This window comes from Balaenoptera acutorostrata, chromosome 14 (genome assembly GCF_949987535.1).
Source record: "Balaenoptera acutorostrata chromosome 14, mBalAcu1.1, whole genome shotgun sequence".
In the NCBI taxonomy this organism is placed as follows: Eukaryota; Metazoa; Chordata; class Mammalia; order Artiodactyla; family Balaenopteridae; genus Balaenoptera; species Balaenoptera acutorostrata.
The window spans coordinates 44,337,358-44,357,146 of NC_080077.1; the positions used below are offsets into that span (position 1 = coordinate 44,337,358).

General features: G+C 38.7%; 1 protein-coding gene across 1 annotated transcript in view; it reads left to right on the top strand.

Moving 5' to 3' along the window:
* Positions 1-19,789, top strand: part of ROS1 (ROS proto-oncogene 1, receptor tyrosine kinase) — a 122,405-nt gene that overhangs the window by 18,627 nt on the left and 83,989 nt on the right. The window contains exons 5-13 of the mRNA XM_057528290.1: positions 595-655; positions 6,927-7,075; positions 7,751-7,889; positions 10,956-11,157; positions 12,109-12,185; positions 13,983-14,105; positions 14,271-14,455; positions 15,199-15,296; positions 18,429-18,925. Of these exons, the coding sequence (XP_057384273.1) occupies positions 595-655; positions 6,927-7,075; positions 7,751-7,889; positions 10,956-11,157; positions 12,109-12,185; positions 13,983-14,105; positions 14,271-14,455; positions 15,199-15,296; positions 18,429-18,925 (1,531 nt within the window). The remainder of the gene's footprint in view (positions 1-594; positions 656-6,926; positions 7,076-7,750; positions 7,890-10,955; positions 11,158-12,108; positions 12,186-13,982; positions 14,106-14,270; positions 14,456-15,198; positions 15,297-18,428; positions 18,926-19,789) is intronic.

Genomic DNA, 19,789 nt, shown 5'->3' on the forward strand with positions numbered 1-19,789 from the left:
AAAGCTTTGACTAAGATGGCAAACATATAATTGCATTGTTGAGCTCAGTATTTTGTCACATTGTGGGGTGTCACCCATTAGAGGGTCATGAAATCAATTTACTGAATAAAGAGTCACAATAAAATGACATAGAATAGAACATATAAGATTGCATCACAGGTCAGTATTCCTTTTTGGGATGAAAATATTCTAAAATTAGATTGTAATGATGATTGTACAACTCTTTGAATATACTAAAAACCACTGAACTATGTGCTTTAAATGGGCAAATTTTATGGTTATGTAAAATATATTTCAATAAAACTATTAAAACAGGGAAAAAAATACCATTTCAAGAATCTTTTTTTCCCAACATGTATGTGTGTACTAAGTTGTTTTGTTAAATGTATTTTGGAATGTGGGACATGGTCAAAAAAGATCGAGAAGTGTTGTTCTAATCCCACTAGCAAATGGGAACTTAAGTATTACAGCTGAAATACTTGATATACAGGTATGCTTATATATCAGGCATTAATATTTCAAAATTTACTTGAAGCTTAGCAGCAAAAGCAGTACAAAGGCTGTTCTGACTGGCATGCTACCTGTCTTCCATAGCGAGAATCCTGTGAGGTCGGCTGCAGCAGCGGGGAAGGTGCATATGAAGAGGAAGTGCTAGGTAAGCAGACGCAACCAACTGTTATTGAAAGTAATTTACACTACTCCAGGGACCTGTGCTAATGTAGGGGTAATGAGCCACCTCTTAAAATATCTAGACTTCTATGTCTCAGTATGATCAATATATATATATATATTATTGAATATATATATTTCTCGATAACTTCAAATGTGGAAGCCATTTTGACAAAGACTCAGCAAAACTCTTCTTTCAGAGCAAAATAGAGGAAACAGCACATGGCATGTTTAGAACTTGAGATTTTGCCCTCAGTTCAGTGGATGCAATTACTTCTGTCTTAACGAGAGAGACCAATGTGAATCCTGAGCAACTTGATGTCAGGAAATGCCACTGTTTTAATGAACTGAAAGTGTAGAAGTATTTTATTTAATGCACATTTCATTACTCAGCTAACAGTTATTCAGTCGAGTACCTACTATAGTTATGACTCCCTACAAGACATTGGGAAATTTGCACAATGTATAAAAGTTATGCTTCTCAGTGTTAAATTTTGAGTAAGTAGGGAACTTGGGTTTCCAGCTCCCTCTGACTTATTTCAGAGCAGGTTGGGTGTCTCTAAGTGACTTTGCCCAAGTGTGTTAATTCTCTAGTGGTTTCTGAAGGACCAATGCTTTGATAAATTATAACCTATATGTTAGCAGCTAACTTTTCCAGAATTCCCCAGTGTTTCCTCCCACTAGGAGACAGACAGTTCCTTCCAGAACAAGAGATGATTGGTTCTTCCATAAGTTGTAGTCCTTGTTTCAGTGGCTTGCTCCTTGCTCTCAGTGGCTGATGGAAATTGGAAGGTGGATCTTGCCTTCCTATCCTGATTTGCTTCTGCCCTTTAATGTCCCACAAAAGACCCTCCCTGACATTTCTGTGGAGGGGTAGTGGTATTACATTTTTTACCTTCTGTGTAGTGGGAGTTAGTTGTGGATAAAATTTGTATTCTGTGGTTTCCAAACTGTGCACTGAGGTTCCCCAGGACATCACATCTACCTCACAGGGAGGTGTGGGGCATTTTAAATATTGAGGGAAACACAAGGGTAGTCGATGTCTGTGGGACATCACAGGAACTACTAGCCAGAGGTAATTGATGGTATAAACAATGGATTGCACTACATTCCTTTCTATGCTATCATATCTTTACAATCCTGCTTTTTTGTGGATAAAAAGCAAATACCATGAGGAATACAACGTGGAACAGGAAATAAGGATGGAGGTGTCCAGTCTGATTAGAATATTTGAGAAGTTGTGCAGTGCCCAACAGGCACACAGATCCGAGTAGTATGCAATTATTTTTATTTAGGGATGAAATAAATATATTATTTTGTCTTTCAATTTATGTGTTTTTTTCCCAAACATCTACTAAGTTGATAGGACACGCATACTCAAGTTATAATACTTAATAAATGGAACTGTTTAGGTGATTCTTTTGTTCTAGTGGGTCAGGAAAAAATTACTAAGATATTAAAGATGCCAGAACTGAGAGAGTTTGGGAAACTTTGATTTATATCCTTTTCTTATATTCTAAAATTATACTACCAACTTAATTATACAATTCTGTTAGAGTACAAGTGTAATCAGTGCTTTATTTTATATTTTTCATTTGCTTATCAATGTCTATGTACCACTAACTGAGATGTACTGAGTTTACATATATGGCATTTGTGCTTACAGACCTTATCTTTAGTTTGTTCTGATGAATCTTTTCACCCATGTACTTAAGACCCTGTTTGTCTTTAACACATCTGGTACTGGTCCATTTATCTGCGGATCTGCTACATTATTCTATTTTAGATACCCTCCATCCTCCCCTTTTCCACATGGTGGGGATGATAATAGCTAATAATATATTGAAATAAAAATAGCTATTATTTATTAGGCATTTATGAGTCAGGCACAGTTCTAAGTAATTTATAGGTTTTAGCTCTTTTTGTCCTCAGAGGTATAAACACTATTATCCTCCTCATTTTACAGATGAGAAAAATAAGGCACGAGTGTAAATACTTACTTGGGGCTGCATAGCCAGAGAGGGATGTAACTTGAATTTTAACCCAGTTATCTCATTCCAGAGCCTATTCTTAGACACTCTGCTATATATTGAAAGTAGTATATAGCTCAGTTTAGCTTCTCTTTCTTTTTTATAATTTTATTTTTATAAATTTATTCATTTATTTATCTATTTTTGGCTGCATTGGGTGTTTGTTGCTGCGTGTGGGCTTTCTTTAGTTGCGGCAAGCAGGGGCTACTCTTCGTTGCGGTGCGCATGTTTCTCATTGTGGTCGCTTCTCTTGTTGCAGAGTACGGACTCCAGGTGCACAGGCTTCAGTAGTTGTGGCACGCAGGCTCAGTAGTTGTGGCTCGCGGGCTCTAGAGCACAGGCTCAGTAGTTGTGGCACAAGGGCTTAGTTGCTCCACAGCATGTGGGATCTTCCCGGACCAGGGCTTGAACCTGTGTCCCCTAAATTGGCAGGTGGATTCTTAACCACTGCGCCACCAGGGAAGTCCCTAGCTTCCTCTTTCTCATTTGGTTCACTCTTGTCTTGATATTTTAGAATAAACCTACCTCATCTCTGTTTTTCCATATGCATCACCATGGCTTTGAAACATATGTCTGTATTTAGCTATGAAATTTACATTTACTTGTACTTATATAACTCTGGCCCCTTCTGCCCAGTTCTTAACTTACATCTTTTCTGATGTCTCCTGGTTCTTCTTCCTTGCTCTGCTGACCACTCCATCAGTGAACTCCTCTTCAAGGTATCCCACAGCTATTCCAATCCCTGCTGTTAAGCATCTCACACTATAAAAAGGGAAAAATAGAACTGTGTTTTGCCTGTATAGTTATAGTATCCAAAAATGAACCCTAAATGGAATAAGCAGAGAAGGGTTGTGTTAAGCCACTCTGTGGGCTAAACTTTCAGATGACAGTGGCTTTACTTTTTCTGGGCCACAGAGTATTTTTGTAGTATGGACTTTAATTAGTTCAGATTCAGTATCTATAGTGATTAGAATTGTGTCAACTTTTCTCTTAACTGGAAAGAGGTCATGGGAGTTTGTATTTAATCATTTTAAGCTCCTTAAAAAAATTTACCATCTTTTCTGAACCAGAGTAGTGATTCTTTTTCTATAAAAGAAAACTTATCCTCTAAGTTCAGGCAAAGATGCCTGCTTTTGCCACTTCTATATAGTACTGGATATCCTAGCCAGAGCAATCAGGCAAGAAAAAGGCATCCAAATTTGATGGATACAATAAAAGCCATCCAAATCTGAAAGGAGGAAGTAAAAATTCTCTTTGTTTGCAGATATTGTGATCTTATACGCAGAAAACCCTAAAGATACCACAAAATACCATGTTAGAACTAATAAACAAATTTGGCAAAATAGTAGGATACAAAATTAGCACTTGAAAATCAATTGCATTTCTATACACTAATAATGAACCATCTGAAAAGGAAATTAAGAAAACAATTTCATTTACAATAGCATCAAAAAGAACAAAAACACTTAGAAATTAACTTAACCAAGGGGTGAATGACTTGTAAAGTGAAAACTACAAAACATTTCTGAAACAAAGAAGACAAATAAATGGAAAGTCATCCTTATTCATTGGTTGAAAGACTTGGTATATTATCAAGATGTCAATATTACCAAAACAATCTACAGATTTAATGCAATCCATATCAAAATTCCAAAGATGTTTTTGCAGATCTTTTGCATGAGATGGAAAGACCCATCCTACAATTTATATGGAATCTCAAAGCACCCCAAATCCTGAAAAGAAGAACAAAGCTGGAGGATTCATACTTCCTGATTTCAAACTTACTACAAACCTACAGTAATCAAAATACTGTGGTATGCCATAAAGACAGACGTCAGTGGGCTAGAATAGAGAGTTCAGAAATAAATCCTTATATATATGGTCAAATGATTTTTGACAAGGGTGCCAAGACCATTCAATGGGGGAAAAGACAGTCTTTTCAGAAAATAGTCCTGAGAAAACTGAATATCAACATACAAAATAATTAAGTTGGATCCTTATAAAACATCATACACAAAAATTAACTCAAAATGGGGACTTCCCTGGTGGCGCTGTGGTTAAGAATCCGCCTGCCGATGCAGGGGACACGGGTTCAAGCCCTGGTCCAGGAAGATCCCACATGCCGCGGAGCAACCAAGCCCATGCGCCACAACTACTGAGCCTGTGCTCTAGAACCCACGAGCCACAACTACTGAGCCTGCGTACCACAACTACTGAAGCCCCCGCACCTAGAGCCTGTGCTCCACAACAAGAGAAGCCACCGCAATGAGAAGCCCACGCACCACAACGAAGAGTAGCCCCCGCTCGCCGCAGCTAAAGAAAGCCTGCGTGCAGCAACAAAGACCCAATGCGGCCCCCCAAAAAATAAATAAATAACTCAAAATGGATCCATGATCTAAATGTAAGACCTGAAACTATAAAAATCCTAGAAGAAAACATAGGGCAAAAGCTTCACAACATTGGATTTGGCAATGATTATTTGGATATGACACGAAAGGCATAGGTAACAAAAGAAAAAATAGACAAATTGAACTTCATGAAAATTTAAAAAATTTAAGCACACTATCAACAGAGTAAAAAAGCAACCAATAGAATAGGAGAAAATATTTGCAAATCACATATCTGATAAGGGATTAATATCAAGAATATATAGAAAACTCTTAAAACTCAACAACAAAACCCCCAAACAATCCAATTAAAAAATGGGCAAAGGACTTAGACATTTCTACAGAGAAGATATACAAATGGCCAAAGAGCACATGAAAAGATGCTCAACATTACTAATCATTAGAGAAATGCAAATCAAACCTACAATGAAATACCACTTCTAGGCAAAAAAAAAAAAAAAAGCATAAAGTTCCAGAAAAGTAAAAGTGTTGACGAGGATGTGGAGAAATTGGAATGCTGTGCACTGTTGATGGGGATGTAAAATGGTACAACTCCTGTGGAAAAAACCAAAATATTAAAGACAGAATTACTGCATGATCTAGCAATTCCACTTTGGGGTATATACTTGAAAGAATTGAAAGCAGGGTCTCAAAGAGATATTTATACACCCCTATTATACTCAAATATTGAATTCACAATAGCTAAAACATGGAAGCAGCCCAAATGTCCACTGACAGATGAATGGATAAGCAAAATGCAATATACACATACAATGGGATATTATTCAGACTTAAAAAGGAAGTAAATTCTGACATATGCCACAGCATGAATAAATTTTGAGGACATTATGCTAAGTGAAATAAGCCAGTCACAAAAAGACAAATACTGTTTGATTCCACTTATATGAGGTATTTAGAGTACTTAAAATTATAGAGACAGAAAATAGAATGGTGGTTGCCTAGGGAAGGGGGAGAGAGAGGGGGGAATGGGGAGTTATTATTTAATGGTTAGTTTCAGTTTTGCAAGATGAAAAGAGTTCTAGAGATGGACGGTCGTGATGGTTGCACGAGAATATAAGTGTACTTAATACCACGGAACTGTACACTTAAAAATGGTTAAGATAGTAAATTTTATGCCATGTGTATTTTACCACAATAAAAAATTCTGACGAAAAAGCAAGCTAATGCATTAAATTAGTCACGATTTTGGAAAATAGAAAAAGTAAAGTAAAATAATTTCATCCCAGTGGTACATACCATTCAGAATTCTAACCCCTCACACAGTGCCTGGGAAGTAGCACCAATAACTGTGTGTACCAATTGTAATGTTGCTACTGTTTAAAAGTCATGAAATATTTCACAATAAAAAACAGCAGAATATAGGATCCTTTGGAGTACAGACCACTACTTGCACGTATAAAAATAATGTGTTGACAAAATGGGCAACAACTGTAGACATATAGTGTAAAATTAAAATATATCTTGAGATACATGTCCTGGGGTAGTGGATGGTTCTGTTGCCCCAGACACACCCTTGGTACCCACCCTTCTAGCCTATATAGAAGTGGTATCACAAGAGAAAACTGGACAGTCTCAGAACACTCCATGTTGCTTGCTTGTAAAAAAAACTATTGTCAAAGATAAGTGCGTTCTATGGGGAAAAAAGCTGCCAGACCGACTGGCTGATTTAAAAAAATAAATCACTTGAATATGTGCATCAGTTATTGTTCAGGTGATAACTGTGGCAAGAGGGTGCTGAGGGCACTAGATGAAGCAGGGACACGCTCTCCTGCTTTGACAGACAGGGGACATGGTGAATGAAACCTTGTTTTCTCCCCAGAAAATACAGACCTCCCCACTGCACCATTTGCTTCTTCCATTGGAAGCCACAGTGTGACATTACGATGGAAATCGGCCAACATCTCTGGAGTAAAATACATCATTCAGTGGAAATATGCACAACTGCCTGGAAGCTGGACTTACACTGAGGTATGAACTGCTGCCCATGTGCCTAAACAGAGACTTTTTCTTCAAATTATTAAAAGTGCCAAATTACTACATATAATTATAGGTGTAAAGACATTCTAGAGAAGATTCAAACGTAAAATGAGTGGTTGGATTAGATGAACTTTAATCTCTGCTACTCTTTATGCTAAACCTTTTATTTTTAAGGAAAATATATTATTGGACGTATATATTATTCCTTCAGCACAGCATCACATAACGAACTACTTATATCATTGGTCATTATCTGCCCATCCCATTGAAAATGATTCCAACTAGGGTGGAGGACAGGGAGGTCATCCAGGACGGTCCCTTTTAGGAAATCAAAAGCATGTTCAGAGAAAAATAGTCCCAAGACACCAAGTATATTAACATGGAAAAGTAAAGTAAAGCCTTGAGGTAAGTGCCATATAATTGAATCCATAATTTTGCAGTTTTGAAGAAGGAAAGAATTTTGGTGTGAATTATGCTGACTGACGTCGGGATAAGCTCTGCTTCTCAGCTCTGAGCTCCAGGCCTCCATTTCAACTGGTCTGGCAAGCCTTGGGTCACTCCATATCCAGAAGGCCATCCATCATCTACAAACGAATCTGTGCTCTTGAGTTACAATATACGGTGGCTATTCCATAAATGCTGATTTTTGATCTCTTGTTGATTTAGGCCGTGTCCAAGCTCTCCTATGTGGCAGAACCCTTGCATCCCTTCACTGAATATATTTTTCGAGTGGTTTGGATCTTCACAGCCCAGCTGCAACTGTATTCCCCTCCAAGTCCCAGTTATAGGACTCATCCTTATGGAGGTATGGCATGCACACGTTGCTTAAGAAATCAGGGATTATTCCAAAGCTTTGGTTAGTTCATTTTATTTTAAACAATGAAATAAATTTATTCCTTCATTAATAGACCCATCCAACAATGGAGTACCTAGCTAGGTGCCAAATAGTGTTCTAGGTGCTCACCATACTTCTGTGATCAAAACAAAAATACCCATTCTGGTGGAGAAGAAATACTCTAAGCAGTAAACCTAATAAATAAGGAAAGTATATTGTAAGTAGGAAGATACGGGATGCTATGGTAAGAGGAACATTTTGAGCAGGGTCTGTCCTTTAGAAATGGGGAGTGTATTAAAGAAGGTGGTCAGAATAAGTCTCATTAAGCAGTCAGGAATTATGGAAGGTTTTTTTTTTTTGTTTGTTTGTTTTTTTTTGTTTTTTTTTTTTTTTAAATTCTTATAGCTACTTTATTTATTTATTTTTGGCTGTGTTGGGTCTTCGGTTCGTGCGAGGGCTTTCTCTGGTTACGGCAAGTGGGGGCCACTCTTCATCGCGGTGCGGGGACCGCTCTTCATCGCGGTGCGCGGGCCTTTCACTATCGCGGCCCCTCCCGTTGCGGGGCACAGGCTCCAGACGCGCAGGCTCAGTAGTTGTGGCTCACGGGCCCAGCCGCTCCGTGGCATGTGGGATCTTCCCAGACCAGGGCTCGAACCCGTGTCCCCTGCATTAGCAGGCAGATTCTCAACCACTGCGCCACCAGGGAAGCCCCTGGAAGGTTTTAAAGAAGAGGAGTAGTTGTTTTGAGTACTCCTTAAAAAGATAATTTTGGCCACTACACATGGAATGGATTGAAGGAATGAGAAAGACTGGAAAGTACAGAGGTAGTGAGACCAGCTGGGAGGTTATTATAATACTTTAACATTTGATTAGAGACGATTTTAAAAAACAGTACATATATTGGGGCATTTTCTGATTTCTTCTTTCAAAGATGTGACTTCCATACCAGGAAAAGGATTCAAGCCTAGAGCCTTTTAGGGAGGTGAATGCCTGGGGCAGACACTCAGGGAGAGTTGCCTGGTGCTCTCACCCTCAGAGTTAGCTGAGGGGACTTGGGAGGACTTATTCCAAGTCAGATGTTAGATGTCCCTACCCCTCGTTCTGGAGATTCAGCTGTGTGCAGAGACCCTCACTGTGAACTAGGCCTTGGACAGAAGCATAGCTAGACAGCTGATGAAGCTGGTTGGGGCATTTTCCCTCTTCCCTGATTAGTGCTCTCTTCTTGCTTATCAGATTTTAGGGTATGTGTGGCACCTCTGCTGATTATTCCCTGACCATCCTTAGGACCTCAGGTCAGACACTGGCCTAGGGTCATATTCGAAATGTTCCAGATCCGAGTAGAATACGTGGATCCTTCTTCATTCAAAGCAATGCCTCATGTACTCCAATAGTGTTGGAACATTTTCCAGTGCTGGAGACATACCGTGGTCCAGGGCCCAAGGCTAGTCAAATCAAAATAATGAAGAAGGCAAATTTTGCTTTCCATTTCTGGGCCTTTCTCTGGATATGCAAGCCCACGTACCCTCCAGGTGTTCCAGTCCTTGTACTGGGTGTCTTTTCCATGGATCGCATCTCATGCCTCAATTCTATCTCACGTTTTTTAGCCACATCAACACTTATAGAGTTATCTGTTTCATGTTCCATCTCTTCATGATTCTTTTCTTTTTTAGCTATGGGAAATATATGATTTTTAGTTGCTATTACTGCCTTTTAATTGGGGCCCTTATGAAGATAATTTCTTAATCAGGTGGAATGGTTACCTTGCCTAACCTGACCAGCCTTCTCAGGGACGATTTTTGTGGGGGAGATTTGGACAATAATCACAGTTCACCATGTGACATCTACATGCTTGAAGTGGAGCAGATCATGTCTGTCTGGGCATTGACCCTAAAGAGTTAGTTTTTCTGACATCCTGATTCTGATTCACTGGGAGATGATTCCTACTTCCCTGTTCACCAGGGTGACTGAGCGCATGGAGCAGAGGAGTGACGTGATGGTATTTGTGCTTGCTAAAGCTCAGTCTGAGAGTTGGCGAGGAACTGTATCAGAGAAAGGCTGAGAGATCAATTAAAAAGCGTTTTTAAAACGCAGCCAATGTGAGGGCTGAACTGTCTCTTTTCTCCCCACTCTAAAGGGTCAGGGGTGACGCAGAGCACCTGCCAAAATTGTTCCGAGGCAGAGAGACTACTGAAGAGCAAAGTGACATCAGTCTGTCTTTCTAGGGAAAGAGGAAATAAAAGGGTGTGGTTTCAGGGCGTGGGGGGTATGGAAAGCAGGTGGAGACATGGATGGAAGATAGGCTGTTAGATCTTTTGTTTTCCTTTCTGTTCTTTGTCACTTGGGTAGCTCCTAAAGTCTGTGGGTGAGTGCTTAATTAGCGAATGCATGCTCCTTTCATCCTTCGCAAGGGAAGGGATGTTGCTAAGGCACAGAAGGCCTGGATTCCAGGGGACCTTGGGAGCTGGGGGAGGAAAGTACAGTCTGGGTCAGCAGAGCTGATGCCAGCAAAAGTGAAGCAGACTGTTCTAATTCAGGCTTATCTAAATCCCTATCTTTAGCTGGAACTAGTCCGGCCACAGCACTCTAGTGCGGGAATAGGCCCCAGGACTTACTTCTTTTAACTTGTGTTAATCATTGACTCCAGTTTATTACAGGTTCTCTTCTCCTTCCTAACCTGGTTCCATCCCATGTTTCAACTTATTTAAGTCTCTGGAGATTTTTGATCACTTTTTTTCTAGAACATTTATCCTATTTGCATACTTCCACATTTAATTTTATTGCATAAATTAGAAGTGAGGAAAATAACATTTGAAAGAGTCCCTTAGGAAAGTAGCTAACTGGTATCATTTAGGGATCAAGAATTGCAGTTCATAGATATATTACTATCTTCTCTCTATCACTTCTTATGAATATTAAAAAAAATACTTCATTTATGCTGTTTTCAATAAAACAACACTTTTTTTTCCTATCCTATTTACATTTTTACATTTTTCACGGTATCTTTTCTGCTCACGATGTCACCATTATCTCTTCCAGTTCCTGAAACTGCTCCTCTCATTAGAAATATTGAAAGCTCCAGTCCCGACACGGTGGAAATCAGTTGGGCTCCACCTCAATACCCAGGTGGACCTATTTTGGGTTATAACTTAAGGCTGATTAGTAAAAATCAAAAGTTAGATTCAGGGACACAGAGAACCAGTTTCCAGTTTTACTCCACTCTACCAAATACCACCTACAGGTAAGAATTAAGTGGTGTAGGAAAAATGTAACCAGCATGCAAAGGGGAAAGGTGGGGTGCGGAGGGATAAATTAGGAATTTGGGATTGACATATTCACACGACTATATATAAAATAATCAACGAGGACCTACTGTATAGCACAGGGAACTCTACTCGATACTATGTACTAACCTATATGGGAAAAGAATCTGAAAAAGAATAGATATATGTATATGTATAACTAAGTTGCTTTGCTGTAGACCTGAATCTAACACAATATTATAAATCAACTATACTCCAATATAAAATTAAAAAATAGTAACCAGCATGGGTACAGGCATGATAATTATTTAAGAAATAGGGCTAAAAAATAGTTTAAATGTATTTTGAGAAGTCGCATTGGCTTTGTGCTGTTGGTTTAAGTTACTGTGGTTTTCCTCAAGTTTTTATGCTTATTAGATTACACCATCCTGAGCAAAAACATTTGTAAGTATTTCTATTATATTCAGAGATAAATATAAATGTGGGCTAATAAATATGGGCTTATAAATATGGGCTAAAAAAGACATTATAAGCACCATAAATATCATTTCTTCATTTAATCCAACATGAAAAAAGTAAGGAGGTAAAATTCTGTTAATGGTATTTTTGTATTAACTGTTAAGGGGATTATTTTATTATTGTTAGCTTTTCCAGCATTTACTAAGACCTCTTTAAATTAGGGCATGAATGGGGGTCATGCAGATAGCAGAGTTCAGTTTTTGACCTCTGTGACCCTGAACTATTCTATGGGGAATGCAAACAAGGATGTGATTTATGGTCATTTTAGTGCTAAGCAGTGGCACCAAGTAACTAGATACATGCATTGCCACATCATCCTTTAAATAGAAATGTTATTGCTCCTTCTATTTTTATCTTATTTTCACACCATGCCATGTAAAATACATCTCTCCAAATTGTTTTTGGAATAGGTTTTCTGTTGCAGCAGTAAATGAAGTTGGTGAGGGGCCAGAAGCAGAATCTAGTATTACCACTTCATCCCCAGCAGGTAGAGACTGGGGATACGCCTCCTGTTACACGGAACTGAGGGGGTGGCAAGGTTGGGTTCAGATCTTAGAGGTCCTGGGTCATCTGGTGCTCCCCAAGACCCTACTGTTCTGCCCAAATGGACACTGTCTTCTGAATACTTGGTAAGTTTTCAATTTTAAATGAGTCCCAGTATTTGACAAATAGGAGTAAGTTGTTTGGTCAAAAGTTTCCACGTTGGAATTTAAAAATTAAAAAAAAATTAGGGATTAAAAAAATGGCTTCAAGCAAACCCTTGGTTTCAGTTAAAGTCACTAGTGATTATGACTCTCATTTACACACTTAGGGGATACATATATCGTTTTCTGCCCTAACCTCCACCTTATATTATGTATTATCATTTAACACAGATCAGATATCTTTTTCTTCCAGTTTCCTTAAGGTTTTTAAATATATCTAAACTTAATAAGTTACATTTTACCATTCTGAATATTCAGTCTACCAAATTAGCTTCTGTTATTATTTTGCAAGTACCATTTTTTTTTTTTACTTCGGCATTTTTTATTTATTTATTTATTTATTTATTTATTTATTTATTTATTTATGGCTGTGTTGGGTCTTCGTTTCTGTACAAGGGCTTTCTCTTGTTGCGGCAAGTGGGGGCCACTCTTCATCGCGGTGCGCGGGCCTCTCATTATCGTGGCCTCTCTTGTTGTGGAGCAGAGGCTCCAGACGCGCAGGCTCAGTAATTGTGGCTCACGGGCCCAGTTGCTCCGCGGCATGTGGGATCCTCCCAGACCAGGGCTCGAACCCGTGTCCCCTGCATTGGCAGGCAGACTCTCAACCACTGCGCCACCAGGGAAGCCCATTACTTCAGCATTTTAACAATTGTCTTGAGAGATTGAATACTTTCTGCATCATGCCCACGTGAGCAAAATAATAAAAGAAAATGCTCTCTAAGAAGCACTGGAAATATTTTGGGGAAGCGAGTTAAAAGACTTTGGAATAACACACAAAGATTCAGAATTCTAGGAGTCTGCTCTCTGTTTTCATGGGAACCCCATTTCCCGACTTGACTGCCCCTTCCTCTAATCTGCACACGCCTATGCCAGTGGGTAGTGAATGTCATCTGTCACCAGCCTTTAGTTTATTTTTTGGGGCTGTTACTACACTCTAGGAAAGGAGAGGTATTTTTGTTATGCAAGAAGCATCCAGAGGGCGAGTTAAATACAGAGCAGGCTGAAGGTTGTTGTTACCATGATTATTGCATAACATTTATTAATTACACTAAAAGTGTTCATCAACGCACACTTCTTCAGTCTCTAGTTGAACAGGATGTCAAACAGAGTTCTGTAGTCCTCACATTTCATTACTACGGACCTTTCTCCTGCCTCAAAGGGAGATAATTAAAGACAAAACAGAGACAACCAAAGTTTGTCCATATGTGTGTGTTATGCAACAACCCGCTCCAGCCTGGGCTGGACCACCTCCACCAAGCAGTCAGATTTCTATGGTGGAGGATAATAAGCTGAGCTCCTATTTGGGCAAGGCTGTTGAGAACAGTGGTACCGCATGTGATGTTATTTTGAGGGCATTTAGGGGCACATACCCAGAAATCCTACTTCACTGACACTGTACTTCTCATCCCAATCACAGAATGTGATTCAACCACAGTTCAAATACCCCAGTGCCTTCAGAGAAAATCTGACCAGCCTCTTTCACGTGCTAGTCCCCTTGTTTTGAAGGGTGGTATTGATCTTTTTTGTGTTAATGTGCATATGATTGGTCTGTCTGTCTAGAAACTGTGTTGTTGTTTTAGTTCAAGAAGAGGAACAGTGGCTCTTTTTATCCAGGAAAACTTCTCTACGAAAGAGATCTTTAAAACATTTAGTAGATGAAGCACATTGCCTTCAGTCAGGTGCTACACACCGTAATATTACAGGTCAGTGTAATAGAGAAAAATGTTTCCTTAGTGTGAAAAGAAAGATCCAGGTTGACTTCAGTTTTAATCCCTTTATTAAGGATTAAAGAAATAAATTCTCTTTCATGGAAGTGTTTTGTCTGGTTGTTACCTAATAACACACATATATTTGCATGGCTCTTCCAGGAATATCAGTTAATGTCCACCAGCAAGTTGTTTATTTCTCTGAAGGAACTCTCATATGGGTGAAGGGAGCTGCCAACATGTCTGATGTGTCTGACCTGAGAATTTTTTACAGTGGTTCAGGATTAATTTCTTCCATCTCTATAGACTGGCTTTATCAGAGAATGTATTTCATCATGGATCAACTGGTTAGTCTGAGAATTTAAAGTAAACAACTTGATATTGATACTCTAATGCATATCTTGGTATATTTACAAGTAAACATAATTCTTTCATTCAATAATTAGTCACTGAGTGTGTAAGTTTTAGACACTGGGTTAGCAACGAACCATAGATCTAGCCTGTAGGAGGGTCTAGACTTTACCTAGTACTAGTCCTGACCTACCATTAAATCATCTTTATTGTGATTTTTCAGAGCTACGAGTTTATACTAATGATAATTCATCTTCCATAAGACAGTGGTGGTACCTGAATTATCACTAGATAAAACTGCCAATCATGATCAAAATCAGCTGCAAGCATTGTACATTGTATAATAACCATGGATAACTTCAGTAGGTCTCTGAAAATATTGTATTACCAAATCTTTGAGAAGACACAGTTTTCTGTGTTTCAAGTTTCCTTCTTTTAAAGGGACAGGCTGGTCACAATCACTATGGCTGGAAGCCCCTAAGCTTGGAAACAGCTTAAATATTAATAAAAATAGTTGAGTGCTTCTGTAAGCCAGGAAAATACGTACTTGTATTTCACGGATACCAAGAGGATATAAACTCATTAAGATATAGGATATAACACTGTCTTTTAAGGGCTTTTTTGTGTTTTCTAAAAGTGCTCTGTGACTAGTGAAATTCTAAACACAGAGCAGTTGCTCAAGAAATACTTGTTGGCCAAATTGAATAGACACTAATTCTACTGATGTACTCTTCTCTAGGTATGTGTCTGTGATTTAGAAAACTGCTCAAACATTGAGGAAGTTACTCCTCCCTCAATTATTGCACCTCAAAAAATTGTGGCTGATTCATACAATGGGTGAGTGTTAGCCTTGTAAATGTGAATTCTCTTCCTTTGGCAAGAATCTTGGGGAAACTTGCTTGCTAATAACATCCTAGTACCAGATGGGCCAATCTATGTATCTGATTTCACATTTAATTAAATCCAGGCAAAGTTTTTTCATTCTTATAGAGCCAAGAGGAAATTTCATTCAAACTTGATCCACAACTTCTCTAGGTAAGTAGTTTTTCCTTTCTCCTTCACAGTAAAATATGGGCTTATGGGAAAGACTTCTTGTCTGGGACTCCAGGGCCTGGGTCCTCGTCTTGGGTATGTCACTATTTTATGCATGACTCAGGGTCTTATTCCCCCTCAATGCTCCCCATGAGAAGCCCTTCCTGCCTCTCTTTCCTCTTTTCATTGCACCGTTTTCTCTTGCTGAGCAATTCAGTACCTGTTCATTTTTCTGGTCTGGTTCTCACATCTATCAGGAGGCTGGTTTAGAAAGAACACTGCTACCATCCACTTTAGGAAACAGAAACTGATAGCTAATAACAAGTTAAAATTTGCCATTACAAATCACTGTTTCCCCCTGCCACAAATGAAATGGACACATTTTAGCTCAGTTGTGATGCTAAATTGTAGTAGAACTTCAAGAAAGAACTTCGTGTCTATGACCTTTGCTTTATCCTTCCATACGGGGAAGACAATAATTCTCAGTTGGGGTATTTTGAGGATGAAATGGGGTATTCACTGTGAATGTATTACATGATCTCCACATGCTCAAATGTGAAGGATGAAAACATAGGAAGTTATTTTGGGGTTATTATTTCTTAAATATAATCAGATAATTACAGGTTAGTAACCAATAAGCAAGGCCAATGTTTGTAAGACTAAACATTTTTCTTTCTTGTAGGGATAAAGTTGTTTTCATTTTGAATGAAAAAAAATATAGCCCATAACACTTTTTATCTTTCATGAATTGACTTTCTTGCTCATTATTGATTTAAAATCAAGATTGTCTATTCATATTCTTTCATAATTTACCAGATATTTATTTTAATGTTTTAAGCTTCAGTGAATTACTGAATTACAGGATTTTTCCTTTTTTTTTTTTTTAAAACCCTGTGATGTAGGACAAGTCCTTTGGACTCTTTGGATCTTATTTTCCTCATTTGTAAAAGTCTAAGATCCTATGAAATGAACTTTGTTGCTGGCAATTACACGAAATGACTCATTCTGAGGATAATGAACTTCACTCACTAAATCAGTCACTCAAAATACATCTCAAAGAGGTCTTTGGTGGCTCTTTTTTCCATTAGGATAAAACTGATTTGTGCTTAAATTTTGAAATATGACTAGAAATTATAATAATAATTATTCAATAATAGTTATCAGGCACTTAATATGTGCTTCTAAGTGCATTACTTCCAATAATTCATTTAATTCTTGTTCAGCCATATGGGGTAGTACTTTTATTAACCCAATTTTATAGATAGGAAAGCAAAGCACAAGTTGATTTATTTACTGCCCAAGACCATCAGCTGTTTTGCGCTGGAATCAGTATTTGACTTCTTACTCCAGGGCCTGTCTTCTAATCATCTCCCTATACAGTGACAGAGTTTCTGTAAAAATCAAAACTTTTAGCAACGCTTTGTATGTAGTATTCCTGAAGAATTTCAGATAGATGAAATAGTTTATTCTTCTGATTAAAAAAGGTTACCATTATGCTGTTATCTTGCACCACTGAATTATTCACTCACTGAGTTTGTACTTATTATAAAACTCTTCCCTCTCCCCCATCCCTGCTGCTTCTCTCTCTCACCTCCATCTTCCTCCCCCCACACCCAGGTCTCCTCACCTTTCTTCTCTTTTTCTTTCCCTTCCAAAGTGACAATGAGGGTTAAAGACCTGCGCTCTTCCCTGCTTCAGTAAAAGAATTGTAATCTTCTGAAATCCCTTCAAAGTCCCTTAACAATTTGAATTTGGGAAACAAAAGAGGAAGTTAAGAGCCAGGTTATTTCTGCTCTTTGCCTGCCACAATGTTCTCTTAAGAAAAATAACATAGGTTCATATCTCAACATGAAGTTTACATCTCGGGATGTTATTCGGGCACAGGAGTCTCGAGCATGTTGGTAAAGATTTGGAATAGTCATCAAGGAGAATAAAAGCGGGACTGAACAGGACAAGAAAAATGATTTGACAGTGGTGATGAAAGGTTGGAATCCTGCCAACCCACGGCATGGGCTCTTGATAAGAAAGATTTACTAAGCAAAAATATACGTGTGTTAACGTCTTTCTCCATGATCACAAATTCTAGATTAGCTACATGCGAATTAATAGTTTTATGTTTTAAAACTGTATTTATAAATTTGATTTATCAATGAAATATTTTGGCAGTGTTTTCTCTTTCATTATTAAAAATCAACCTGTATCATTACCATGATATTTGGCTCCAAATTAGGTGTTTTATCAAAATTCTTCCACTGGCTCCTTTATCCTGATTGTTGGGTGGTCCTTCCCAGCTGTTTTACTCAATTGTGGGGTATTTCTTCATGATTTTGTAAAATGGTAGCCCTACTGTCTCACTCAATTGTGAATATTAAAAAAAAAAAAAGCTTAGTCTACTACAAATGCAGAGTAGTACTGCTAGATAACTGTGTAAAATAATAACCGTCCAGTTTTAAAAAATTGCTTAAATGTTTTTGCTTTCTTCCATTTTGTAATTCACAATGCATGGGAATATTTATTGACAGAATTAGACTAAGAATTTGTGTATATTGGAGAAAAATGTTTCATAATAAATAACATGTTCGGTCATGTAATTTTTATATAATATGCTTTCCTTTAAGAGTAGATTTCATTAGAAAACCTTTAAAGACCCTTGTTGTTCTTAAATTCTGATTCGTTAAAAAGTCACATTTAATAATTAGGAGATTATGCATTATAAGGGAGACTGACATTTTCCAGTGTTCCAACTTCTAACTTAAATGACTGGAGCATATCTTTAATAAATACCTTTACCAGTTTGCACCTTGGGAAACCCTGTACTTATCCACTCTGGAGATATCTGGTTCTGATTGCCCAACAGGATAAAACAATGGGCTGAGGCATTGTTACTCCTTCACCCTTGCACTGAATCACACCAGGCTTCTTTTGCTCCTGTGTCAGGTATGTCTTTTATCTCCTGAGAGACGGCATTTATAGAGTCGATCTCCCCGTGGCTTCTGGTCGGGACTCGGAAGTTGTGCGTATTGTGCAGAGTGGCTCATTAAAGGACTTTGCAATCAAGCCACAGTCCAAGCGAATCATTTACTTCAATGACACCGCCCAAGTCTTCATGTCAACCTTTCTGGATGGCTCCGCGTCCCACCTTGTCCTGCCTCATATCCCCTTTACTGATGTGAAGAGCTTTGCTTGTGAAAACAACGACTTCCTGGTCACAGATGGCAAGGCTGTTTTCCAACAGGATTCTCTGTCTTTTAATGAGTTCATCGTGGGATGTGACCTGAGTCACATAGAAGAGTTTGGGTTTGGCAACTTGGTCATCTTTGGCTTGTACACCCAACCACACCCGCTGCCGGGCTGCCCACAGCAGCTCTCAGTGCTGTTCGGCTCACACCAGGCCCTGGTTCAGTGGAAGCCCCCTGTGCTCGCCATTGGAGCCAGTGAGTGCCCTGTCCCCAGCCTGGAGACTGGCCTTGCCAGAAGGAGAGGAAAGCTTGAATGGCTTGACATGGCGACTCAACTTTGAGGGCCCATATGTGATTATTTAGTCATCAACCCAAAGCGCTACTTAGTGCTCTCTCTCTCTTTCACACACACACACACACACACACACACACACACACACACACACGTGTTTATACATTTGTTCTACATTTATCAGTTTTGCATTAAGAGACTCTCTATATTTCATCATATATGTCCCAATAGAATGGTTGGAGCATTTATTGAGCGTCTCCTTGGAGTCAGGCACTGACATTCTAGTCTGAGGGAATGCATTAGCCAGGGGGATGGAGCACTTGGGTTGAGATCATGTATCCAGGGAGATCTTGCATGAATTTGAGCCTAAAACTCTCTGGACTTGAATTTTCATCTCTGGAGAGGCAGCATGTGTGGTGGGTATGCAGGTGGGCTCTGGAGCCAGCCTGCATGGATTCAAAGGCTGGTCTTGCCCTTTTTTAGCAGCATGACCTGGGCAAGTTACTTAACCACTTCATGCATGTTTCCACTACTGGAAATAAAAATATTAATTATATATTTCTATGGGATTGTCATACAGACCAAATTAAGATGCATAGGTAGAACACTTAGAACAGTGTCTAGCACAGCTGTTGGCAAATTTTTTCTATAAAGGAAGGACCAGATAGTAAATATTTTCAGCTTTGTGGGTCATATGGCTTCTGGCATAGCTACTCAACTCTGTCCTTGTGGTGTGTAAACAGCCATAGATAAAATGTAAATATGTAGCTGTGGCTGTGTTCTAGTACAACTTTATTTACAAAAACAGGCAGTGGGCCAGATCTGGC